The sequence below is a fragment of the Rattus norvegicus genome, chromosome 15, assembly GCF_021556685.1.
Source record: "Rattus norvegicus strain SHRSP/BbbUtx chromosome 15, alternate assembly SHRSP_T2T, whole genome shotgun sequence".
In the NCBI taxonomy this organism is placed as follows: domain Eukaryota; kingdom Metazoa; phylum Chordata; class Mammalia; order Rodentia; family Muridae; genus Rattus; species Rattus norvegicus.
The window spans coordinates 7,414,496-7,442,029 of NC_141548.1; the positions used below are offsets into that span (position 1 = coordinate 7,414,496).

Consider the following 27,534-nt stretch of genomic DNA (forward strand, 5'->3'; position numbering starts at 1 on the left):
TCTGAGAGAGTGCCAAAATTCAAAATAAACAAAATACTCAAAAAGGTAAACTCCCAGACAACCAAATAACCCGACTTTTAAACTGGGACAGAGAGCTAAACTAAGAATTCTCACCTGAGGTATCTCAATGCCTGAGAAACAGATCAAGAAATGCCGGGGTTGGGGATTTAGCTCAGTGGTAGAGCGCTTGCCTAGGAAGCGCAAAGCCCTGGGTTCGGTCCCCAGCTCCGAAAAAAAGAACCAAAAAAAAAAAAAAAAAAGAAATGTTGAACATCCTTACTTATCAGAAAAAGGAAAATCAAAACGAACCTGAGATTCTTCATTACACCAATCAGAATGGCAAAGATAAAAAACTGGGGCAGCAGCAGAGTGGGCTGGGATGTAGAGAAAGTGGAACACTCCTCCATTGCTGGTGCCATTACTGGCTGCATAGCCACTTCATTGATCACATGAACGGTAACATGTCAGAAGGCCAAATTGTGGATGCTTGAAACCCACTCAGAAGGGGGAAGAACATAATCATGGGAGGCAGAGGGATGGAGGGACCTAGGTAGAGGCAGGGAAGGATGGACAAGGGGCGGGGGGGAGTAGCAACAATGAAAAGAGACAAGAGAGAAACCCAGAGGAAAAGTGGAATCAATGACAATAAGCACCAGTGGTGGGTGGTGAACTTGGGTAACCCAAATGAAAAATGAAGAAGTCAAAATGTCCTCATTTACAGATGACCTGATTCTATTTTAAAAACTCTAAAAATGTATCACCGTCTCTTAAGACTGATAAATACATTCATAAAAGCACAATACAATGTGAACACACAAAATTCCTTAGCCTTCCTTTATGCCAATCCAATTCATACCATGAGACAATCTGGGAAAAATTCCCCTCATAATAATTTGAAAATATAAAATAAAATGATGTGGATTAAAATATTTAATGCAAAGACAACTATGAATTAGCTACAGGTGATGCTAAACAGACAAGTTGTCTCTAAAAAATTAAGTTTCTTAAAGCTGAAAATACATTCATTAAAGTAGTAGAATGCAAAATAACACACAAAACTCATTACCTTTCCTGTATACCAAAAACAAACCATGGGAAAGAAATCAGGGAAATATTCTACTCAAAATAGTCTTAAAATATATAACAAAACACCCTGGATAAGCACACTTATAAAGCATACTATTAGTAAGAAGACATAGGAAGTACCCACGATCCATCCTGAATACATATAAGTACTTTCCAGCTGATGTTCTGAAAGACCTTAAAGACTTGAATAAATCAAAGCTTTTATATCTTTATGGATAAGTAGATAATATAATAAGGTCAGTTTTTGATGAATTAATAAAATTAATACAATAAATAGTGATTAGAATATTTTACTACAATAAATCACCCACTTTTATGAAACGCATGAATTTGAATATAAATATTCTACTATGGGAAAAAGGACAACTTTTAAAGTACAAAGAGCTAACATGTTTAGAAATATAATTTTAAAGAGAAAAAAAGAGGAAGGAAAAATTGTCATGAGAAAAAATGTGATAGATACTTAAGCAGTGTCATGCGGTTGGCAGAGCGAATATTTCAACAGTTTAGGGTGTCCAGGAACTGTGTTTATTGATTTAAAAACTGAGGTCCCATACCTGCAGGAGGAGGGACTATCAGAGCAGATCTCAAGAAAATTCCGAATGTTCAAGTTAGTTTCCTATTGTTATAGGAAACATAAAAATGCCAATGTGGGAAAGTGAAGGTTTTATTCACCCCATAAGTTACAGTTCATCATCAATGGAATACGAGATAAGAACACAAGGCAGCAGCTTCAAAACAGATAGGAACTCTGCTTACTCATCTGCTCAGCTACCTTTCTCTATGACCTCTCCTCCCCTTACTAGGGCTGGTACCACCCACAGTGGGCTAAGTCCCCATACATCAACTGCCATCAAGAAAATGCCAAAGACACAGCCTGCCAGCCATTCTGATGGCGTCAATTGCTCCAGAATGCATCATTTAGACAACTACAATTAGCCATCACAGTAAGTTATAAAAGGAAAATACAAACCTTAGCCTGCTCCAGATAAAAGTAACACTTCATGAATAGAATTTGAGGTCAAAAGTGAAGTTTCATGTGAGGAAGAAATTAGAAGGAATTATGACAGAAATTGCACTTTATTTAAAATAAAAAGTGACAACAAGCTGAAGCCACAAATAAAATGTTGGTAACTTTGACTTCTTGAAACCTCTTCTGGAGGCTGCAGGGTGGACTCAGGGCATGGTTGTTGGCTGGCACCACCATGGACCATCCAGAGTTTTGGTGGAGGATTTTCCATCAGAAGCCTTAGCCTTACTACAGAGCCTAGGTCCCAGGTACAAACCATAGTCAGTCAATTGGATGACAGATCTTGTGCTCCAAAGACATGGAGGAATCCATTTAGCCTTGACTTGGGGACGGCTCTAACTAACTTCAGAGTCATAGATATCGCAAGCATCTAGAACACCACAAGACTCATTGTCTCACACCAGTATTCTCTGCTGTGCCCTCAGTCACCACGGTAATATCAGTGGTGAGCTCTATAGTATTATTTGTTCCAGTTTCCTGGTGGTGCTGCTTCCAAACCCTGTTTCTTTGACCCAGACAGAAGCTTCAAGTAAAATAATAAATACTTTTTGCATTGAAAGCCATTGGTAGCTTGTAGTTGTAGTTAACAATGAAGACCTCAAGCAATCTTCCCTCAGTCCTCCTGTTTTAGCAAGGGTATTTTTTTTTTTTTGCTTTTGCTTTTGCTTTTTGTTTCGTTTTGGTTGTTTTTTATTTTATTTTGTTTTATTTTGTTTTGTTTTTCTTTTTGTTCTATTCTTCTTAGGGTGCATGGAGTGGTCAAGAAGTGGTCGGAAAAAGGTCAAGTACAAATTCAGATGCACAGAAAGACCCCAGTCTTTCTGGCAGGTCCACTGTGTTTGCTGCATTAGGGCTTTTTCCCTTTTGCCTTACATGTTACTCATTTTCACTCTCTTGCATGCTTTTATCCAGTCATAATTAGTAACATATCTATCATAATTATTTGAATTTCAATTATCCAATTCTAACTACTCTATCTCCTATCCCAAACCAGAGACAGGCGTTGAGTCCTGTAGGGTGTGGTTTTGATGCTTAGATCAGGAATCTTCCTGTGAACACTGATCCCTGATAGTTCAATAAAGATGCTGTTGGCCAACCAGCTGGGTGGCATAGTCAGGTCTTCTAGTTTTCCTCCAGGCAGGCTAGGAGACACAGGAGAGGAGAAGGGATTTAATACTTCAGAGGGAGTAAAAACTACCAGCCATTTGAGATCTAGGGCTGAGTGGCAATTGGTGGCCTCCCAGACTGGGCTTGGTGTAGCAGGCAGGAGGTTAGAAACACAATAAGCTGATTTGGGGAGCTGAGCTATGACTAAAGGCACCTGAGCAACTGAGCTGCGGGCAGATTTAGAGGTGCTGAGTTGGGAGTAAAAAGGAGGGCATCCTATTTGGAGGAGACTTAGAAGAACCTGGCCACTGAGCCATCTCATCCAAAGTATCTTAATGTGTGTGTCTTTTATGTGCAATCCAAAGAAACCTGATGGCTTGGTCTGCCTAGAGCTTAAAGTGAGGCAGTAGAAACAACACTCTACAGAGTCCTATGTGAGCAATCCATGGGCATTAAGGAGCGAATCCAAAGTCACCTTGACTAAGAGAGTTAGAGCTGACCCAGATGTAGCTTTTGATTATAACCATCCCTTCCTTTTGATCTTTTAGTGTTCCATTTGTTTAAGAATATTAGTGAGGAGGAGAATATGACTCTAAAGGTTATTCTTGGTTGTTGAATTGTCTTCATCTGAGATTTACCAAACCACAAAAGTAGAGGGGAAATCTGTGAGGGATTTCTGTTTAATGTAAATTCAAATTTACTTCTAATCTGGATAATTGAGGTAGGAAGTCACACCTTTAACCCAGAACTTTAATCCTGATCTTCTTTTTTCTTTTTTAGTCATCTACAGATACATCATTATTAGGAATGTGTCCTTCTCACTGGAGACCAAAGAAGAGACCTACAGTTCCATGATACTTAAATGTCATAGCAAGACATCAAAACAAAATGTCGAAGTGTGAATGGAGGAAATTATTTAGGACAGTGTTTTGCCAACAAGTTTTGATACAGATATTCTTGGTAGGAGAGCTCTGCAATTTTGCATTTCATATTTGACTTTGCTGGTACTCTGACTGGGATCAACATAAAACTTCTTGGGATTTTCTTAATCTCCTTTAAGAATAGAGATGAATGAACCATCAGCTCTGTCGTCTATGTTATTATGGCTACAGTGAGGACCAAGTATGCTAAAGCTCTTCATCTGATTTTTCAAACAGCGTGCTCATACAAGTGTGAACTTCTGTGGGTTGTGGGAGGGCAAGGTTGAGAACACTGGCTCAGAGCTGTGAATGGAGAAGTGGGACGGTGCATGCAGGAGGGAGGGAAAGGCCTGAGTGTGGCTCATGAACAAATTCACAATATCCATTGATTTAATAACCATTCAGGAAGTGGACTTCTGCAAAATGACTTGAGCTGACCAGCATGGCAGGAAACCAGAAACAGATTCAATGGGGATTTAGATCAACTGGATGGGAAACATGGGCTTAGAGGCAGAGACGTGTCAGCACATGAAGAGTGGAAAATCAAGCCAGTGTTGTCTGTTAAGCTTCTCATCCTCATGGTTAGAGGCAAACGGCAACAGGGTTTAGCACTGAGGAAAAGAAGAAATAAAAGCCAATTTGTTGAAAAGTCTGGTCACCAGAAAATACTGACATCCTCTGTGATGCACATCATCTCTCAGGGGCACTGGCCGTCAGAATGGCTGAATGATGGCTCTTGGCATGGGCTCTGCCTGCATCCCTTTCCTAACTGCAGAGCTCAAATCTCCTCCAGTCAGGTCATCAGCTCCCCATTCTGTTGCATGGAGATCAGATCGCTGCGTCTGCCTATGCAGTCTTTCTTTACCTATGAAAACCTGAGGAACTGTTCTCCATCCAGTGAGCTGTTGTAATTAATCTTGAATCTCATTGGTGTTGTTAGTGGCTGTGATGTTCACAGATTCCAGAAGACCATGTTTGAAAGGCAGTTGACTGAGGATTTCTTGGGTCTTTCTGCAATAGGGGCAGGTGTGCTGGATGAACACGACCACCTTCCCAGATGGGAACTTGCAGTTCACAAACCACTGAGCCACGCTGACAGGCTGCAGCTTTCCAGGAAGGAACATTCGGTTGAAGGTACTGGTCCCGTGTCAAATGGAATTGGAAAACCTGATGTCTTTGCTTCTGTGGACCAAGACCGGAAAACCAAACTACATAAAAATCTGAGGACAAGGTGTGAGAGGTTTGTTCTTTCCTTCAATCATGTAGGTCCTAGGGAAGGAGCTCAGGTGTAGGGAGTTGGCAACGTTTACCTTTATCTGCTGAGCCATCTCTCCTGCTGAATCCCTCAATCATGGAACTGAAGAAACTCTGTATCCTTCCTGGTATTCTGTGTATGTATCTATGTATCATTCGCAGAGTGGATACTTTTGTCTGTTGGTTGGAAAGGCCAGTCTGGAGGGCTCATAGTTGGTCTCAGTAGTCCAGTCCAGGAGCTGCTTTACAAGAACCATTCACTGATCTGGAAGAAACTCTTTTTATAGGCAGTGAGATCTACTGGAACAATATCAACCATCCTTCTCTCTTCCCCTTTTTGAACTGAATCATTCTCCACCAAAGGCCTGTGGTCTCTGCTGCAGGCTGCATCCCTGAGGGTGTCTGAAGCTTGCTCATAGCAGTGCATTTATGGGACGGCAACATGATTTCCTTACCACCTCACCCCCAGGAGAGTTTTTCAATTCTTTATTTAATCTGATGGGTCTAATCTACATCGTCACGCAGGATGAGATGTGGGAGTTCTGCTCCAACCCTTACAGTAAGAGATGCTGAGATATGATGCTGTACCCACTAATGCCGTACATGGACACCAGCAGTTTAGACAATAATCACGACTGTCCAATATATGTGTTCCTACTGGTCTCTAGTAAGAGAGAGTGTGTTGGGAGCAGCCTCAAGATGGCGAAAGCAGCCTTCAAGTTAAAAAGCAATTGTGTTCTAGCCTTATGCTGGAATAATAAGCAATATTCTTCAGGCTAAAAAGCATTATATTTTAGCCTTATGATAGAACAAAAAACAATAGCCTTAGGTTAGATCAAAGCAGCACCTGCAGCTCTACATAAATTCAATAGATAGCATAAATCTAGGTGTCAGATCACTGAGTACCGGTGGTCAGGCACTGATGGTCAGGTCACTAAGCAACCCACCCTGCTGTTCCCCCGCTTGGCCGATTTACCTGGCCAATATCCTGGTTATCAAGCCAGGCCCATTCTTTCTGGTCACCCAACCCCTCCCCACATTTTGCTTCTACCAGTATATCTTCAGCCTGAGAAAAATTAAAAATTGTCAGCTTGATCAGACTTCTTGACTTGCTGTCCGTTCTATGTGTCTCTTGTCCCCCATTCTCTCCTAGGTGGACCCCAGACCCTGGTCGACTGCCCTGCGGGTCGGGGCAAGAGTGAGAAAATATGCCTTGTACATATGAAGCCAGAAAAGAATTTGTGGTTCTAGAAGACAAGGTACGAAGGACTGCGTGAAAATCCTAGTGACTGAGAAAGCAGCCTGGAGCCAGTTGTGTTATTGAGACTTCAGACAGCTTGGCCTTTAGAAAAGTGACACAGCAGACTTCCATGAGCAAATCCTTAGCCTGGAAGATGTAGTTATGGTAGCCAAGAAAACAAACACAGAACTGTCCCCTCTGTCTGCCTCTTACTACTCTGATGTCCCACATCACAGGAGGCTGAATGGTCTTCCGCATACCCTGAGACGCAGCTCACAAGGGACAGCACCTGTCTTCAACAGGGCTTCATCTGAGCCTGCCCTTGGCCTGTGGTGGATGTGCAGGAAGTGAGCTGATAGGTGAAACGTAGCCTTGCTGGGTCTCAAAGTGCAGCTTGAGACTCACCCACTGTGATTGTCAACACTTCCATGTCTCCATTGGGAGGGCAGTGTCACAATGTCCTCCTACTGTCTTCTCACTGCATTCACATGCTTCGTGTGACACAAGCTCATTCACAGTTCCACAGGATGCAGCATAGCTTCAGAGCCCTCATGTCTGGGCACAGAAGCCAAGAGAGCAATGTCACAGTTCACAGTGACAATGTAGATATGCCAGGGCATTTCCTCCAAGTTTTACTTTCAAGTATATCCTTTTATTGCAGTTTATGCTACTCTTTCTAGAAGGCCACGTTGCGGGAGAGCATTTGGATTTTGCCCCATCCACAGTTTACAGATTACTTATATAGACTCCTAGAGGAATTCAGTGGCAAGGTTTCCCTAAAGTTGTATGCAAACTAACCATACACACACGCACACACACACACACACACACACACACACACACACACACACACACACGGTGCAAGGATAATAGAGATGTGCATGTTGAAGTAAAGTTAGGACAGTGGATCTAGAAGATAAGAGGTGAAGTGTTGTGCTAAACTCTAAGACCCTAGGATAGAGGATGGGAAACAATTGTGAGTGGGGCTTTCCCACACCTTGGCCACATGAACAATGCAGTGAGAAACAACAGACCTGCATGGTCAAAGCCAAAGCCCAGGAATGTACACAGTCTATTGAATGTGATCGCAGCTCATCTCTCTGATCTGTAATAGAAGAGTTCAGGTGTTTCTCACACACACTGCTTTGTAGCACCAGAGGGCAAGCGCCTCTCCTGCATACTACTTCATTATAGTCCACCCCTAGCACCCTGAAGGGTATTTAAGAATGGACCTGACAGGTGATCTTTTGACCTAGCTTAATATGTAGCTGAAGCTGAGAATGTCAACATCCCCAGAGCTCTGTTGAGCAGGGGGAGCTGATTTCCTCTGGCTCCCTTAGCAATGCTTCAGAAAACCAAGGAGACAGCCTCCTCAGGCATATTCACAGCTGCACAGGATGGAACTTGGCTTCAGAACACCGTAGTCTGTAGGTACAAAGCCAGGATGAAAATACAAACTCCATCAGCACTCATTTGCTGTGGTGATGCCCAGAATCACAGATCGATCTCTCTAGACCCCAGGACTGTAGTAATAGATGCCTTGTATTGGTAGAACATGATCGTTTAGTGCACCCACTTACTGCTCAGGACACCTAGAGAAGTCAGGAAGGAGCCAGTCCTGGTTCTGGTTCACTGACTAACAGTTCTTCACTGCACTAGAAAACTGCATGACACTCACACGTGTTGACTCAGAAATCTAAGGGGACCACTATCAGGGAATGGTAGTCAGAATAACTCTAGTGGAAAGCCAGAGATGATGAGGTCTCATCTAGAAGTCTTCTCTCTCCCAGATATGAGTGTCAGACACAAACTGAACCAATCCAAAGGGGGAAGAGTCAGCTCTGAGCCGAGGATACGACACTAGTCTCTCCCTTCTTCCTAAGGACCTTTGTCTTCTAAGTAAAAGGAGTAAAAGGCATAATGTCTCAGGAAAACAGTGGTGTCCTTCCCAACAACTGGCTTCTGAAATAGAGAAATTAATGATGTAAAGGCTCTGACTTCCAGGAACCATAACAAGCAGGGAAGTCCAGCTGCTTCTTATATGCTCCCAGCTCCAGATTTCCATACCTGGAAGCCTCAGCTCAAGGCTCTCTCCTCAAGGAACCTCCTCACCCTTTGCCCAGAGGTCACTGAGCTTTCCCAAGGACCATTTATTTCTTCCTTTTATACGACAAGACAGAAGGGCATCTTCCTTCTCCCCAACTCTCATCTCTTCATGCTCTTTGTTCTTTCTCACAAATGGCCTGCTTAGCCTGGACAACAGGTCAATCAGTGAACCATAGAGGCACTGAAGGAATATCCCACAGGCAGTTGGTGCCACCACAACACTTGTGACACCACAGAAGATGCCAGGGCTCTCCTGGATACAAGAGATTGTTCAGGGAAGGGTCTACTGACGACGTCACCGGGAACTGCCAGGGCCTCCTGCTAACCAGCTTTCCTTATGGTGACCAGATTCTGAGGTGCCATCTCCAGGAGGCTCTCCAGTGACACAATGGAACCCTTTCCATGTCTCCTCCCTCTAAAGCTAGAGATTTCTCTTTGCTTCATTAGTAGTTACCTGCTCTGAAAGGGCAGATTGCGTCAGGGGCCTGGCATGGGGAGAAAACATCAAGGGACACGGGGTGGAAGATTCTTCTGGATAATAATTTTATTCCCAGATCCAGTCCTGTGACATACATTCCAATTTCCTAGGTTTTCCTGGTTTCCCAAAAGCCAGTATTTCCCTCCAGACCTTTAATTTATTGGATATTGATTTCATTTTCTTATTGTGCATTCCTTCCAAGGTGTCTTTCTTTACACATATTCATGGATGTGTACTCACAAAGTCTCTGTTTTGCATCCCTCTGTTGCAATGATCTTGGTAACATAGTGAACCCAGTTATACAGTGAATATAAAACTTTAAATGTTGTGCACCTACTTCAAATGATAAACTTCCAAATCCTTTCTCCAAAAAATAACCAGATATCAGTGAGCAAAGGACAACGTGGACGGAGATTGGTCCTCTGCAGTTCCATTAGACGTCACTTCTCTAGTGTCCACCTTCCTGAGTTCCCAGGGACAGGCCTGAGGGTGTTAGAGTTTGGACCATGACCCTGTATTCATGCCAAACATAAGATCCAGGAGGTTGGGCAGGGAGTGGAAGGGCTTGAGGTCAGGTGAAAGCTCAACGTTAATAGGTCCAGAAGTTCTGGAGGGAGTCTATTTGGCCTTGTCATCTGTGGCTTCTACCTTCTTGACCTAGTTGTAAGGAATCCATGTTAAAATTCCACCTAACCTCATAACTGTAAGAGTGTAAAACATCGCCACGTAGGTCCTTGTAAATTGCTTTCATTGTCCTTTTCGATGCCCACTTGGCTCATGCAGTTTCACTACCACCAGGTCCAAATTAGGGGATATTGTTGATAGATTTAGAGGTTTACTGGGTCTCTCTGATAGTCAAAGTAATAGACTTTACAGAGAACTGGACGGACAGGATTTCAAGAATAAAATAGTTGAAGAATTCTGCCAAGTGCTGATCTCTAAGACTTAGAAGCCATGGGGGGGGTGTATTGTAAACATAATATCATATGGTTCAATCCCTCCTTGTATGGAGTACAGCAGGCCCAAAATAAGAAAAGAGCCTTTCCACCCTTCCTGGACTCTAATGAGAGTTTCCATAGTGTTTCCTTTAACGTCTTGTTCATTATTTCCACCTGCCCAGAATTCTGCACAACAAAGACTCCAAACTATGCATACATCTTTGACTGTTATTTACAGGCTTTGGCTGTGAGAGCTGGGCTATTATATGGCAGCATTCCTAGTGAGTGGCAAAATTAGGGGGAAAGTTCCTAGCAGAGCTTTCTAGTTGCTCTATGATCAGTTTCAGTCTGATGTAGTGAGTTTCTACTCACCCAGAAAAGGTATCAATAAAACAAGCAGGTACTTTTATCTTATTCTAGGAGGCCATGTGTCAGTTAATTCAGGTTCCCATAATTTATTATAGCGTTGGCTACCTGTATGCAATCCTTTATGGGTAAATGATCTCTGTTTTTTATTTACATAGGTGTAAATGTGGCATCTGGCTTTGACATCTCCTTCTACACTGTCCAGTGTATGTGGGTATAACATACCTTGCTGATGGCAACTGAGAGAGTTCTGTGGACCCAAACAAGTAGTCTGGTAAAGGTGAGTTACCAGAAACCTGCCAATTATTTCTGGAAGAATGATCTTTCCCTCTGGTGTTCACCACCAACCTCTGGCGTCAAGCTATCCATTTGATTCTTTTGCATCCTCACCTCTTGGTTATACTCGAAATACACAAGATCTAAGGCACAGACCACATAAAACTCAAGAAGGATGACTGAAATGTGGATGCTTCACTCCATTTTTTTTTATTAATTTGAGTATTTCTTATATTCATTTCGAGTGTTATTCCCTTTCCGGGTTTCCGGGCAAACATCCCCCTCCCCCCTCCCCTTCTTTATGGGTGTTCCCCTCCCAACCCTCCCCCCATTGCTGCCCTCCCCCCAACAGTCTAGTTCACTGGGGGTTCAGTCTTAGCAGGACCCAGGGCTTCCCCTTCCACTGGTGCTCTTACTAGAATATTCATTGCTACCTATGAGGTCAGAGTCCAGGGTCAGTCCATGTATAGTCTTTAGGTATTGGAAGTTATTTAGTCTTTAGTCCCTGGAAGCTCTGGTTGCTTGGCATTGTTGTTCATATGGGGTCTCGAGCCCCTTCAAGCTCTTCCAGTTCTTTCTCTGATTCCTTCAACGGGGGTCCTATTCTCAGTTCAGTGGTTTGCTGCTGGCATTCGCCTCTGTATTTGCTGTATTCTGGCTGTGTCTCTCAGGAGCGATCTACATCCGGCTCCTGTCAGTCTGCACTTCTTTGCTTCATCCATCTTGTCTAATTGGGTGGCTGTATATATATGGGCCACATGTGGGGCAGGCTCTGAATGGGTGTTCCATCAGTCTCTGTTTTAATCTTTGCCTCTCTCTTCCCTGCCAAGGGTATTCTTGTTCCCCCTTTAAAGAAGGAGTGAAGCCTCCTTCTTTAAAGGGGGAACAAAAATATCCACAGGAGGGGATAGGGAGGCAAATTTTAGAGCAGAGAATGAAGGAACGCCATTCAGAGCCTGCCCCACATGTGGTCCACACCTATCTTTCTATCTATCTATCTATCTATCTATCTATCTATCTATCTATCTATCTATGTCCACCAAAACTAGATAAGAGGGATGAAGCTAAGAAGTGCATGCTGACATGTACCAGATATAGATCTCTCCTGAAATACACAGCCAGAACATGTCAAATACAGAGTCAACTGCCAGAAGGAAACCACTGAACTGAGAACGGGACACCCATTGGAGGAACTAGGGAAAGGACTGAAGGAGCTGAAGGGGCTTGCAACCCCATAAAAACCAACCAGAGCTTCCAGGGACCAAACCACTGCCCAAAGACTACACATGGACTGACCCTCCATAGGTAGCAGTAAATAGCATTGTTGGGGCAACACTGGAAGGGGAAGCCTTTGGTACTACCAAGGTTGAACCCACAGTGAAGGGAATTTTGGAGAGGGCAGTAACGGGGGTAGGGTGGGGGGGGGACACCCATTTAGAACGGGAAGAGGAGGGGTTAGGGGGCTGATGCACAGGAAACCGGGAAAAGGAATAACATTTGAAATGTAAATAAGAAATGCCCAATTTAATAAAAATGGGAGAAAAAGAATAACAACAAACAAACCAACAAAAACAATAGAGAAAATGTTCCAGGGGCAGTGCAGGGGAATATGGGTGAACAATAAGGGGGATGTATAGGGGGATACACATATGGGGAAGGGAGAGGGAAGGGAATGGGTGCTTAAGGAAGGAAACAAGGATGGGGAATAACGTTTGAAATGTAAGTAAAGAGATATATATAATAAAAAATTTTAAAAATATCGTTCCTCCAAAATTGCTGGAATTCAATAAATCTGCAGTAATAACCGATGCTATATTACAAGGAATGCAGAGGCATACAGCTCCGTGTGTCCTGATCGCTTTTTATATTCCCCTACTGAATGGTTTTATTTCCTCTAAGGTATTAGAGAAATACTTCTGTGTTTCTCCTTTGTCTGTCATTATAAAGGAAGCCAAATTTGTGAGCCCCAGGATAAAGCAAGGATATTTTTCATCATGAAGGTGGGTTCCACAGAGCACGACACACTGTCTACATCAAGAGCACAGTTTCCTGTGCAGCTCTGGCTGGCTGTGAACTGATGGTGAAGCCTAAGCTGCATGAGACTTGCAGAAAACCACTCTTGCCTTACACTTGTGCTGTTACAGGAGGAAGAACCACACACGACTCAGGACGGTCTTGTGAGTTAGGGATTAAAGGTCACATTTTTATTTATAGACAAACATTAATTTATTCAAGAAAATTTTAAAGTAGGGAGTCAATGAGTTCAATGTATATAGCCTTAAGAATATAGCATATTAATTAAAAATCTAATGTTAACAAATAAATAACAAAACTTCAAATGTAAACAAATAAAACCAAATGCATAAAACAACCAAATTTCAAACTAAAAACTAAATATAACAAGTAAATTAGTCAGCATTCAATTCCTGCTGATTTTTCAACATATAACTCCAGCCTGTTGCTGGCCTTGCAAACACAGCAGAACGGCAGGTAAGATGGTAAAAATCTCTTCAAGAGGCATGTAGACGCCTCATTCAGTGTAGTTGGTTGTTGGTGGACAAGTCATCAAAAGGTTAAACGTGAGGCATGTTCCAGGCCACATCTCAAGGTCTTTCAAATTTAGCCCAAGATTGGTATGGTTACAAGGACTGAGATGCGGGAGGTGGTGTCAATCTTTGCACCCTCAGTGCTCCTGGTGGACAGTCCTGTCTCTGAGAGCTGTAGTCCTGGTCTGGGCCCTGGGAAAGCTTCTGCTGCAGTGTTCAGACCTAGGGGTGGAAAAGACCTGGTGAGGACCTGCCATGTCACTTATCCCATACACAGCAGCACAATTCAGCAGGATAATGCAGGATGATCTTTCATCTGAGGCCATTAACTCATGCCCAAGAGAGAAGGGTAAGAGATCCCACAGGCCTGCATATTTTCTCAGCTTTTAAAACTGCTAAAAATTGAACAGTGAAAAGCAGATAATTCTAATCGTTCATATATATTATATTTTAATATTATGTAACAATGTCTAAATGTCATTTGAGGAGAGATATGAACAACCTAGAAAACAATAGGAAGGCCTTGGAAGCTTGGCCATGTCTGCAATGAAGACTATTATTATTCCTCCAGTGCAGGAATATGCCTGGGGTCCACCTGACAACCTCAATGTCTGCAAAGACCCAGAGAAACAATATCTCAAGAAGTACATGCACACCGAAGTGATATTATATTTGGCAAGAATATGGTGCATGGAAATCTTGCCAAGACTAAGCATTGAACTCTAAAGGAGATTCTCATGCAGAAAATAAACTATACACTCCTCTGTTTATGGGTATCGTAAAACTATTTATGGGGAGACTTAAAGGCACTGGGCTCAGATAATACAAGAGAGCTCAGACTGGAGGGATCAGTACACAGTAGCCAGAATCTCTATGGATCACATACACTTCATGGACGGAATTTCTTTTAAATGCACAAGAATAATATTCTGAGCTGCTCCTAGCTGACAGATGCTGAGAACTATGGAGAAAGTCACACACCCAATAAGACAGTTTATAAGTACAGGGAATCTACTTGGGTCCTTTCATCCTGTGCTTTCAAACCGTCTCAGTGACACTGAAATGATGCTGCATCTTCTCACACAAGGCCTTTTCCTCAGTAACCAGTTTTTTCTGATTCAGGGGGTCCTGCAGACTTTCCTCCATGCTCTCCTCATCCTGGTCGTTAGAAGATTATATTGTCCATGGAGACAGGCATGTATACAGACACAGACAGACAGACACCCAGAAATACACACTTTTGAACTCACCCAAATATATTTGTTCACACATACAAGCAGAGTATTTTGCAGAACGTGGTTGGTTTCCCAGTTAATGGCAATAGAAGAGATCACCCAGTCTACTATTGTGGCATAAGAAAAAAAAAAAAAACCTGGAATGGGGTAAGTACACAGTGAGCATAGCCTAAAGACAGCTCAGCCAATAAAGTGTATTCCCCTGAAAATCAGAAATTAGAAATGTGACATCTAGGCCTGTTAGCCAAGCCTCCTTAGCAAGTTCACAAGGCTGTGCACAGGAGGCTGATTTCAGGCAACAGAGCACTGGGTGGGGGCAGGTGAGCCTCTTCTGCCCTCTGCTCACTGTTTCCCAGTGCATGCAAAGTGAGCTGCATTTTTCAATATGAGGTCCCTTTACCATACAGTACCTGACAGGGGAAACAAATTACCAGCACAAACAGCTAGGAAATCTCCATAACCACAATCCAAGGTAAAACTTGTAATGGGATGCTATCAGATATAATTCGAGTAAGAGAAGGCTAATTCAAAGCCAAATGCTGGCAGGTATAATCAAACTCAGCCACAGTCCATGGAAGGGCTGGACAACATTGTACCTTTTCCCTTTCTGATTGATGGACATCTGGATAATTTTGCTTCATGGCTGCTGTGAGGTGAACCACTACAACACTAATGTGCCACAGTTTCTCTGCTCACACCGACTTCTTGTTCTGGAATCGCTGTGTCAAAGGTTGAACTTTCACAAGAGTTGTACATGGTTTCTCACAGGGCTACCCATTTGACACCTCCAGCAATGTCTGAGGGTCATCACTGTTCTAAACCCTCCTTACAGATGATTTTCACTCAGATCAAATGATTTTGAATAACAATGGTTAAGATTGCCACAACACAACACAGGGTGAGTGCTGTCGACTATTTTGGGCCTAAGTTTCTGTCTGAGGCAAAGATGTGATTCCACCTCAGCATAACTCCTGGACATCTTCTGCTTGCAGATTCAACTATAAGCAAATTAATCTTTCAATTAACAAATTCCAGGCCAAACTCCAAAGCCAAGGTGTATTCAACCAAGTTTAGGCGATTCTGGAGAGAAAGTGGTGCCAGGTAACGATTAACATAACCAGGATGTTGAGTAGAGACAACAAGCACATGACCTTCCAGTGTTACTATACACCGAGAGCAAAGGAGGCAGAAGAGCCCTGAGTCAGCAGTTTCCACACTCAGGTACATGAATATCACACAGCAGCCTCTCCTCACATCCCTGTACCCCATTCCTGAGTTTTTCTCCAAATATTGTCAATGTTGATGAATAGTTTCCCCAGTGTAATAATTTTAATAGTAATCAAAATCCCATTAAGAACAGTTTAAAACTAATTGGAAAAATTGTGTCTCCTCTCTCTCTCTCTCTCTCTCTCTCTCTCTCTCTCTCTCTCTCTCTCTCCATATATATACATATATATATATATATATATATATACTTTAACATGGTTCTATATATGTTCATATAGACTAATACAACATATATAAATATATGTGTCTGTGTTCAGAAACTAGATGAGTTCACACACACTCTCTCTCATACACACACACACACATGCACAAATACACACATATACACACACTTCTATATATAAGCACCCATACCACAAACACTTAAAACTCCCAATGTTCAATATGCACCATAGCAATAAATATGCTCACACATCTGTGCCCACAGACAAACACACACACACACACACACACACACACACACACACACACACACGCACACACACAGAGTGAGAGAGAGGCCGGGGTGAGGGAGAGAGAGAGAGAGAGAGAGAGAGAGAGAGAGAGAGAGAGAGAGAGAGAGAGAAGAGAGAGAACAGAAATCATAAGTGAGAAGCAGAAAAGAATGGGGAGGCCATCATGCTGGAAGAACAGTTGTTGAATGCAGATTAGGCAAAGGAAATGTGTCAAGTGAGAGCTTAGACACTGCTCTCCATCCCTTATAGAGTAAACCTGTGTAGGGAATGCACTTCTTGGGCACACTAGGTTGAGGGAGTTGGAGAAAAATTTCCCTCTAATCCTCACATATCTCACACAAACCCTCACCCTGAGAGAAGTCTTTCCTACATCCCTGTTCATCCAGTCAGCTCCAGGACATAAGCCACAGGAAAGAACACTAAAACACTGACATAGAACAGGACTGACAAACTGCTTCTCAAGCTCTGTCACTAGAAACCACGATTTGGACAGGCAGAAGGGACCATTTTCAATGTACGGGGAAAAGGAGAGAAAGTCCACAAGCCCCATCATGATTGACAATGAGAACCATTCTTTTGGCAATTGAACTGAACTCTAATCAGTTCTGTGCACTACAAAGACGGCTACCTCATGGCATCCCTCTAGCATAATGGCATGTAAGTGTGCAGTGTGTGATCAACAGATCCCCCTTAAGGAAATGCATTTTCTAGTTGAGCAGGAGGATTTGGTTGTCAATCCTCCAGTTTCTTGCATGAAGCTAACATCACAGAACGTTTAGTAAATGGTCAAAGAGATGAACAACTGGATGAGAACTAGGAGAGTGTCTGGATAAGGTGGAGAAGGTTGAACTGGTTTGACGTGGTTTATGCTTAGATATCAGGAAAACCTGCCCTTGATGCTTCATTCATCTACCTGAGGCTGCTTGTTATGCGGATTTTCATACTGGCTTCCCCACAGATCCTTGTTGTTTCCTTAATGGACTCTTCCAGTGCAATCTGTTCCCATAGAAGCTCCCTGTTCTCATTCTGTGCTCTCTGGGCATTGTTCTTCAGCTCAAACAACTCAGTTAGGAGGGGGCAGAAGCTGCGGCTGAGACACAAAGAAAAAATGGTGAATCCCAGCCAGTCTCCAACTTCCTCCCACGTCTCCAAGTCCATTACTCCTTCTAGGGTCCTGATCCAAAGAGAGCCCCAGATTATACTCCAAGTCCACAGTAGCCATGGAGCATCACCTAGAGACAGGTCAAATGGAGAAAAGAGCCACATTCCAGAAGACTCAGGGCACTTCTCAAAAACCTGACACCATTGATTCAAGTTTTTCCCAGAAGAGGACTTAATCCCTATGTGTGCTTATTTGTCCATTTTATTAGAATGTCGCTTGAGGGCAATCTTTCTGTGTCCTGTGTGTCCTAGAGCCTTCCTTAGACACAGGCTTCCTGGTCTGCTTCAAACACTATAAAGCCTGATCCTCACTTTACTTCAAACATAAGAATGGGCTGACACATGCTGTGCCTTGTGCTGGGGTCACAGCCTTGTAAGTTACTCACCAGTACCAGTCATTTTCCAGTGTAAGGTGTGTACATTTGACCAAAGCTCTATTGACCTGCTCGCTCATTTTCTTCATGTCGGTCATCACTTCCTGGTGCTGCATCGTGAGCATCTCAGACTCAAAGTTGTTCCTGTGGTAAGGCATGGTCCAAGGATGAAATAGCATTATGAATGAAGGATTCAAGTATTACATGAATTCAGACTGAATCCTGAACTACCCCAGCCTAGGACATGCCACGCCCTTGCTTCTTGGTACTGGGTCCATTTGGTATTTATAAGTTTATTATTATGGACACAGGGACAGCAGTGCCAGCAAACAAAAGGAGGGAGCTGATTTCCTTGAGCTCCCTGAGAGAGTTTGAAGGAATTGACAAGCTTGCCAAGAACATTCGAGGACCCTGTGCCACGATCCAGGCTCCAACTTAAGCCCATGAAGACTATTCTCCTATTCTTAGGTAACAATTCTCAATCATACAATCTATTGCTACATGAAAACCCAAAGGAACATGAACAGTATTTACTGGGAAAAGAATTTATAACACGCACCAGGAGATTCCCATGTGCGTCCACCTGAGCAGATGTGAAATGTTCTACTGATCACAGTGAGGCTCTCACCCTCATCATCATCATGCCATGAAAATTGACACAGGATAATTCTTAGTCCAAATCAGTACATAGAATACCCAGATCTTAAGTGATACACACAAACACACTCACACATGCATACACACACACAAACTCACACAAAACACACACACACTCTCTCTCTCTCTCAAATACAATTAGAATGCCAATTAAATACAAGGATGTGGCATTATCTCCAAATACAATGAATAAAATCAGAGAACACCAATGATCCCCTGTTGTCAGTCCAGTCACACACTGTGAGGCACCAAGTGGGATTGGGCTTCTCCAGCTCTTCACAGGACCTACTGAACCCAAAGCACCTCCACGTCAATTACAACAATGATTGGTCATAATCAGAGCACCTAGAAATTCCCACAAGCCAACACCTGTTCAGGCTACTTATACCACACAATGAGAGCTCACACACTATACCCTCATTCCCAGACTGTGATTCAGGCCACAGGCTATGATTTACATTTGTAGGAATCAAAATAGCCTGTGCCACCATCCCATTCCCATCTGAACTTCACATTCTGATGCAATCAGGAAAGTGATTTTGACCATGAGGACACCCTGGAGTTGTAGCCTACTGTGATGTGAGGAAATGTGGATATAACAGAAGTTGCATTGTGACTACCTGTCATTTAAATTCTTTCCCGGGTAATCCGCCAGGATTCTCCTGAGTTCATCTCTCTCCTTTTGCATCTTGTGGAGAGCAATTTTGAGGTTCTCCAGACGCTTCATTCTCTCCTCCTCAACAGGTGTCATGGAGGGTTGGGACGATGCCTTCTGATCAGACTCTGTAGGTAGATAAACACCAAGGAACAGGCATATATGTGGACACAGTGTCAAGGAAAACTATGCTTAGTCTAAAACAGAAGTCTGAGGATAAACAGTTCTACAGATACAGTGAATCCCTGACAGAGCAAGAAAGCTATCTTTAAGCTGAACTCAGCTAGGACCCTGTTCCCACCATCATAGCCATAGGATGACACATGCCATCATAGATATAGACTACACCTCCTAAAGCCATTCCTCTGGCACTGAAATTCTAAAGCTGGCCTAAACAAGAAGAATTGGAGGACATTCTCAGCTAATGTCTGATGTGAAGCAGGTAAGTCCTTGAGTCCAAGCTGCTTAACATCTTGAATCCCTAGTCTGTGTGTTCAAGGACAAAGTGACTGAGACCTTGATATATGACCAGGAGAGTATCCCTCTTGGCATCTATTACCCACGTAATCTACAGGACACTGCTGAGAATGAAGTGCTTCAACAGCCGATCCTGAGAGAGACACTTTGTTATTCTTACAGAGGCTCATCCTGGTATTCTTTGACACTGCCCATGATGTTAAAGAGATCCAAGGAAAGCCCCTTGACATATAACAGTTCTTGGTTTTCTGTCAAACTAATGATCAGAAATTGTTGAGTCTGGGTCAGCCATTTAGGAAGACTGAGGCTCTAAATCATACGTCCTACTCCTGGAAGGACCACCTCAAGCCAACCTCCTCCAGGAAGCTCCCCTTGCCCTGCCCAGTACTCACTTGACCTCTTCAAGGATCTTTCCATTCGTCTTGTTCTCCAACGTGATGGAAGGCTGGCCTCCCTCTGCCTTGGTCTGGTGCCTGCATGGATATGATTGTCCCTCTGAAAGAGACTGAGGATCCTGGAGAACATGCCTCCTCGGAAACCCATTAGAAACTGAAGGGAAATCGCTCAGGCAGTTGGTGTCACCACAACACTGGTGACATCACAGAAGATTCTAGTGTCTCCTGGATACAAGAGAATTTCCTGGGAAGACACTACCGGTGATGTCAGTGGGAAATGCCATAGCTTACTTGCTAACTACCTCCACCCAGACTGACCAGGTTCTGCAGTGGCTTTTCCAGAGACTCACTTTTGAGCCAGGGACACCCATTCGCACACTCTCCTTCCAGAGCTTCAGAGTTCTCACTGCTTCATTACAACGCAGTTGCTGAGGAGAGGGAGAGTTGTATCAGGCCTTGAAATGGATAGAACATCCTTGTTAACAGCCAAAGATCTAAAGACCGTGGATGAGGGATATTCTTCTTCCTGAAATGTATAAACCCAGGGTCCATGCATGTGACATATAATCCATTTGCCACAATTTTTACTGTTCCCCAGAGGCCAATATTTTTTTCCTACACCTTTAAATGTATGCTAGTTGGAGAATGTTGTTTCATGGAGTGTGCCTTGAGAGGGGTCATGGTTTCAATATATTCACCCATGTTTTTCCTGAAATCTTGGCCTTACCATCCCATTTTGTGCAATGGAAACTCCCTTTTCCTGGCAAAAAGCTTCTCAGGTATAGGGCAAACATCAAATTGTAATCTTTCTGTCCATTCTTAAAATTTAAAATCCCCAAAAGTGAGGGAACTGAGACCCAAGCGAGAGCCATGGAGGGGCAGAATGCAGAGGTGCTGCTGGCCAAGGAAGAGCAGGAGGAAGCAGAGAAGCTATAGCACATCATGGTGCACAGGGAGCTACAACTAGAGTTGGACCTGGACAACCTGCTGGCTTCACTCAGAGGACCTACAGGGTGCTTAACTATCATTTATAACTCGGTATCTGATGCCCTCCTCTGGCCACCGACGGAACTGCATTCAGAGGAACCACAGACAAAAGTCATACAAAGAACAATTCACCAAAATAAATAAAAATAAATACATTTTTCTTTCAAAAAGACATACAAATGTATGGGCAAGTCAAACAAAACCCAAGGAAACACAAGAAATGAAATATTTCACAACAACCCAAGAGTGCAAGAAACAGCATAAAAACAATCTCTTAAATCTATAATCATTCTATATGTATTTCTTGAAATAGCAGTTGCAGTAAGCAACCGGGCTGTAATGCTCTTATAAGTTCCATAGCCCCATCATCCCTTGTCACAGTCTCCACCTGTTTGACTTTTTCTTAAGCACAAATATGTGTGAGTTAGAATCCCGAGTCTGTCTGGGATCAGACTGTAAACTGTAGTCAATGTAACACTAGCAATCATTAGCCACAATCTTCAAGTTTCCCTCCTAACACCAGAGCACAGCCATAACTTTGGAAAGCAAAACTCACCCTCCACCAAACTATCTATCCTCCAAAATCCAGTCTCTCCAGAACACCAAGTCCATTCCTCATGCTATAAAGTATGGCGGCCAAGCCTTGCATATGAAGGAACGATGGTGCAGGCTCTAATACCTCAGCAAAGAGACATTGCCCTAAATTCTTTTATTAGTCCAGTTTCCATGATAAGAAATATATTAAAATATTATCCCAATCTAGACCTGTTTCCCTGGGTTGGCTCATGCCACGTGTTGTCTAGAATGACTCCTTTTTTAAGCCAACTCTCTATTACCAATGTTACAAATTTTCAACCATAACCAATAACTTAAAAGCCAATCACCTATAGCTAAGACATGTAAAGCGTATTATACATTTAAAACAAAAAAATGAAGTGAGTACACATATCTTTAGTATTTAGATCAAACACCATTCTTACTTTTTTAGCTGTCATTTTAAAAGAAGCACCTTGTTACCTGTTGATTCCAATAATCACAGTCACAGATTTCTCTAAGAGAATCAGACATCAGCTCCCTTACCATAGAAGCTTTGAAGCTGCTGGCACCTTTAAGGCCAGCTAGTGTAGACATTTAGCCAGCCCCCTGGGGAGCTTCCCCAGTGGAAAGACCTAGGCTCCTAGCTACATTCCTCTTTTGAGGCCGGATCCAGTCAGAGACACACATGACAGTTAACACCAGAGATAACCAGTTATCTAGGATGCAGGGCTCCAAAGGTCAATTGAAACTGTTTTTGTTTATTTGTTCCTTTCTTTTTTTTTTTTTTTTTGGTTCTTTTTTTCGGAGCTGGGGACCGAACCCAGGGCCTTGCGCTTCCTAGGCAAGCGCTCTACCACTGAGCTAAATCCCCAACCCCTATTTGTTCCTTTCTTGAAAGGACTTAAAACTAAATCAAGGTGGGAATCAACCAGCATTTAAAGTTTTCACCATTTTTTCTTTTAAACATGAAACATAAAACATTCAAGCAACGAGAAGCAAAACCCAGACATAAATTGACATCCATGGACAGCTTGGTACACCAAGGACAGACAATAGACATAGAGGAAGGAGCAAATGGTGTCCCACTAAAAGGACCCAGATACCCTACTTGAAGGACCCAGAACCAGAAATAAACACTTCTCCAATAGGAACCAGCAAGGCGGCAGGATGTCCCTAGGAGAGCTCTTAAAAAGCTTAATCTCATTTTCCTTCTTTTGCCAAAGCATCTGTGGAGCGTCTGGGAGGAATGCTTTTCTCAAAGCATTTTCTCTCTTATCTAGGGTGTAAACTGTCTCTAATCAGGGTCCAAAGACTAAAAGCATCTATGAGAATTGACTTTGCTTCTCTAGATTGTAGCATAACTCTAAAAGAACACACACAAAGAAACATTTTACCATTATTACCTTGTCCCTTTTTACAAGGTTTACTCACCACTACCCCAAATCTTTATTTTTCTTTGCATGTGCTTTCAATTCCCACGGTGCTTCTGTATCCTGTTCACTGGGACCTTTCCTGGCCCATTTTCCCCAATGTGTCCCTCCTTCACTGGCCGGTTTCCTGGGACCATCTCGTCAGGTTGTCCTCTCTTTCCCAATCTTCGTGCGACCTCCATTTGATGATGCCTGTGTCATCAGGACACTCAGTACCGGGCATAGGCCTATAAGAGTTAAGAAGAAACACACACTGGGGTCATTCGTGTTAAAAGAATGCTGTCCAGGCTTTACTGAGATCTCCTTATATACCAGAGGCAAAAGCTGTGGAAAAACAATAAAGCAGGTGAAAATCCCCAACCAGGAAAATAGGAAAACAGGAGAAATCTGCATTGTGACAAGTCCTGGCCCCAAATCAGGGGCTGAGAGCAGCTGCCAAGGGTGTAAACAACTTTTGGCTGAAAGGCACAGTGAGGGGGAAGGGAAACACTCCAAGGTAGGGCCCAACAGGCTAATATAAAAATATATTTGAAAAATGAAAACACTATATATCAAGAAAAATAATTAAAATGTGCTACATATCTAAGCATAACATTCATAATAGAAAAAACTCAAATGACTGAGAAATTCATAAGAAATATTCATCATTCTTGTACATCACACAAATGCAAATCAAAATTACTCTGAGATCACTTTTCATATTAGCCAGTATGACTAAGGTTAATAACACGTGTGACAACTCAAGCTGACTGGGTTATGGAGCAAGGGGAACATTCATATTCTCCTGGTGAAAAGGCAAACTTCTACAACAACTTCTGAAATCAGTACGACGGTTCTTCAGGAAGGTGAAAATTGTTATACCTTAAGATACAACTCCAGGTCTCATGTCCAGATGTTGATTCATCCTAGAATAGAGACCTTTGCTCAACCATGTTCAGTGAAGCTCGTTTATAATACTTAGAATTTGGAAATATTTAAGTTGTCCCTTAACGGATGAATGCATAAAGAAAACGTGGTGCATTTACACACTGCATTGCTGCTTAACAATTACAAAAGGCAAAAGGAAGCATGCAATATGCAGGACAATGAATGGATCTAGTAAAAGTCATTCTGGATGAGGTAATCTAGACTGAAAAAGACAAATGGGATACATATTCACTTAAATGTGGATGTTAGCTGTTAATTCTTCAATCTGTGTAACTGTATGATCAGTTTAGTGTGAGGGTCTAGGGACGTGGGCCAGACTGTCCTCATTTAGGGAAGTACAAGTTCACTCATGGATTGCTGAGGGACAGTGTCAGGGATAGGAATGTGAAATGTGAAGAGACAGGGAGAGGGCAGCAATGGAGGGAACATAGAGAGGGACAGCTAAAATGAGGCACTGTATCGAAGCCTAAGAGAGTAGAAACCCTAACTGCTTTTTAAATTGTTTTATAAAGGTAACTAATGATTTATTATAGGTGCAAGGAGAGAAGTTAAATGTTGATTGGGTTCATCTATGTGAAATTTCAATAATAAGTAAGTCACAACAATTATGGATTTTGACTTTCAATGAACCTGTTTCAGATAATGAATATCTAGTCCTTATGGAGACATCTGTTACCATCTATTATACAGTAGTCATTTTATTTGTTTACATTTCAAATGTCATCCCCATCATTGGTCTCTCCACTTTGAACCCCCATACCCTCCCAATCCTCTTTGTTCTAAGAGGGCACTCCTCCACCTACCTACCCACTTCCACTTCACCCCTCTAGCATCCCCCTTCTCTGGGACATCAAGTTTCTACAGGGCCAGTTGCCTCCCTTCCCAGAGATGTCAGATGAACCAGTTGTTGCTACACGTGCTCTACACTATATGTATCAGGAGCCATGGCCGGGACCATATATCCTCTTTAGTTGGTAGTTTAGTCCCGAGGAACTCTGAAGGCTCCAGTTAATTGATATTGTTGTTCTTCATATTGGGTTCCAATCCCCTTCATCTCCTTCAGGCTTTCCCCTAACTCTTTCATTGTGGTCCCCAGGCTTAGTCCAATGGTTGGCTGTGAATATCTGCATCTGTGACTTGAACAGAGGCACATGAGAGGCTAGAAGGAAGCCTCTGACTCCAAAGTAAGGTAATAGGATGTAATTCTGAATTTGCCCAGCAGATGGCGACATAGGATGGTATTCACACACACTTGTTTCTCACTAACCTCTTAGTTCTGTCCAGCTTGTCAGGTAAGTTCAGCAATGTGCTCTGTGACTGAAGATCCTTCTGCTTGCTGGAACTCGATCCCCTGCGTGGAATACTCTCGATCGGCGATGGGTGTCTGGGTCCGTGGACACAATGACTCCAGGAACTGTGAATGAATGGACTGAGTTGAGCAGACATTGAATTCATCTGAGGGGTTGGCATCTCCAGAACCTGCAGCTTAGCATCCACGGATCCAAGAGAGCACAGTGTGCAGGGCTGAAATCGGATTCTGTAATGGGGCGGAGGGAGAAACTAAGTTTTTAAGTATTTGTTCTGTTTGAAAGCACAAAGTGGGAGATCAGTCAGTTTTCCTCTTTTTGCAACATCTTACTCTGAGCTGCAGGACATATCCTGGGGTACATTGCCTTCCAGATTCAGTGGGCTTTTCAGAAATTCCAGTTTCCTGAAACGGCATGGCCCTACTTTGGTGGACTGACTGGTAGGAAGTGGAAAGGTCCTCTGAGGGGCAGATGAGGATCATAATAGGAAAGGCCAAAAGAAGAGGAAAGACACTGTTATGAAAGGGCTGCTGGTGGGTACAAGGCAACAACAAGCGTAATTCTCAAAGCCCTGTTTTACTATAGCACTGTGGGAAGCATAACCACAAGCTGACAGGAACAAATTGTTAAAATAAACAATGCATTCGTTCCCGTTCCCCAAACTTCTCCATTTTTTCCACCAAGGTCAATAGAATTTTAAGCCTCAGGTACACCTTCTCTTAAGGTTCCATACCTCAGCAGGCTGAAAAATCTGCCCACGGGCCTTGACTTACCTTGACTATGCCTAGCAGGCAGACCTTCTCTCTCTTTCTTTTCCTCTGTTTGAGAGCAGGAGCAAATGACTTTATACAGCGGGCGATTTCCATTATCAACAAACAAAAATTTTCCTAAGTCATTAAAGCTAGAAGGCCAGTAATTGATGGGCTGGTGCGGTAAGGTCATTCTAACTAAACTATCCCATGGGGAAAAGTAAAAGAGACAGCCACACCTGTGTTTAGGAAACAAGATATCACAGGTGATTTGAGTATGGGTGCTGAGTGGGAGAGAAGAGGTCATGAATCCAGCTGGAAAAGCCCACCCCACTTTTAGATGTGTTTTCAAAAGTCATGTATTAGAAATTGAACTGCAATAAAAGTGTGTCAGCAAATGTGCTCTAATGATAGGTGATTAGGTTTTGGGGGCCATATTGACACAGAAACTGGATTAATGGTAATATCTTGGGAAGTAGCTTGTGTTACAAGGAGAACTTCAGTTATCCCTTGCCTAGGCCATCTACTGTCTTCTCTTCTCTTTTTCCTCTTTCACTCTTCTACCTGGGCTGATGTAGCAAAAGGCTCTTTCCAGAGACAAGTCAAAGGAGAATTAAGGTGACATCTTTAGCCTGTTTTCTTGGAGACACATTGGACTGGAAAGGCTGTGAGGGAGCCAGGTGGGAGGAGACTGCAAAGGGCAGAAGGAAGCAGTGACTGCACTGGTCGTGTTTTCCGTTCTGTCACAGAAGCATTTTAAGAAAGGAGGGTTCCATTGGCTCAGAGTCGGGAAGCATAGACTCCATCCTAGAAGGGGTGAGTGTAGCCGTGAGAGGTGCAGTTGGTAGAAGTGGACTGGCTGGCAGGATGTGAATGAGACTCTTTCCATGTGGGTGGAGCAGGGAGCAGAAATAGGGAAATTCTAGCTCTTAGCTTCCTCTCTGTGCCATTTAGTGCAGGCACCTGGCCTGAGAGTTATGGTGTTACCACCATTCAGAGTGAGTTTTACGTCGATTCTCTCCCCAAAACCCCTCAGAGTGACATTCAAAGGCGTGCTTCACTAACACACTAGGCACTTTTTAACCTTCCTCAAATTGTCAATGATCATCAGCAGAGCAAAGACAAGAAGGTAGCATGGCCATTTAGAGGGAGGAATCAAGGAGTGGTATCCGTGCAAGCCAGAAGAGACCTACAGGAAAGCTGGACATCAAAGAGCCACACACATTCTCTTATGGATTCTCATGGTTTTCCCAGGGTGAGATTCAGATGCATGTGGTAGCTAAAGGCATTTCTGGCTGAAGCTGGTTTTCCTATGTGACATTAGGAAATAGTTGTAATAAAAGAAAGTTTCAATCAGCAACCTGTTCTGATTCTGATGGCCCCAAGTCTGATACTAGGCCTGAATTCTCTTCATAACTTTCGATACTTTTGAAAATAAAGGATAGATAGTATAATGTACTTGAATCCTAAAATACCGTGAAATACGTATTTCATAAATATGCATTACATGATATTCAGTTGGAATTGCTCGGAATTGTACTTTCTTCTATCCCT

At 42.9% G+C, this 27,534-nt stretch overlaps 1 protein-coding gene and 1 pseudogene across 4 annotated transcripts; both read right to left on the minus strand.

Moving 5' to 3' along the window:
* Nucleotides 1–4,840: 4,840 nt before the first annotated feature.
* On the minus strand, nucleotides 4,841–5,267 carry LOC148000780 (glutaredoxin-1 pseudogene; annotated as a pseudogene).
* A 7,707-nt stretch (nucleotides 5,268–12,974) lies between these two features.
* Nucleotides 12,975–26,051, minus strand: LOC148000781 (disks large homolog 5-like). Of its 4 annotated transcripts, XM_087587072.1 has the most exons (9): nucleotides 26,005–26,051; nucleotides 25,192–25,338; nucleotides 22,999–23,224; nucleotides 20,394–20,471; nucleotides 20,041–20,121; nucleotides 19,137–19,299; nucleotides 17,872–18,003; nucleotides 17,238–17,414; nucleotides 12,979–13,569 (listed from the first exon to the last, which is right to left on the minus strand). In XM_087587072.1, the coding sequence occupies exons 5-9, from the start codon at nucleotides 20,063–20,065 to the stop codon at nucleotides 13,485–13,487; spliced, it is 582 nt and encodes a 193-aa protein (XP_087443198.1). In that variant the 5' UTR covers nucleotides 20,066–20,121; nucleotides 20,394–20,471; nucleotides 22,999–23,224; nucleotides 25,192–25,338; nucleotides 26,005–26,051; the 3' UTR covers nucleotides 12,979–13,484. The 4 variants fall into 4 exon arrangements, with proteins under 4 accessions (XP_087443196.1, XP_087443197.1, XP_087443198.1 ...); XM_087587070.1 differs by having other exon boundaries at nucleotides 12,975–13,569; nucleotides 20,041–20,471; XM_087587071.1 differs by lacking the exon at nucleotides 26,005–26,051 and having other exon boundaries at nucleotides 12,975–13,569; nucleotides 20,041–20,471; nucleotides 25,192–25,461.
* Between the last annotated feature and the right edge of the window lie 1,483 nt (nucleotides 26,052–27,534).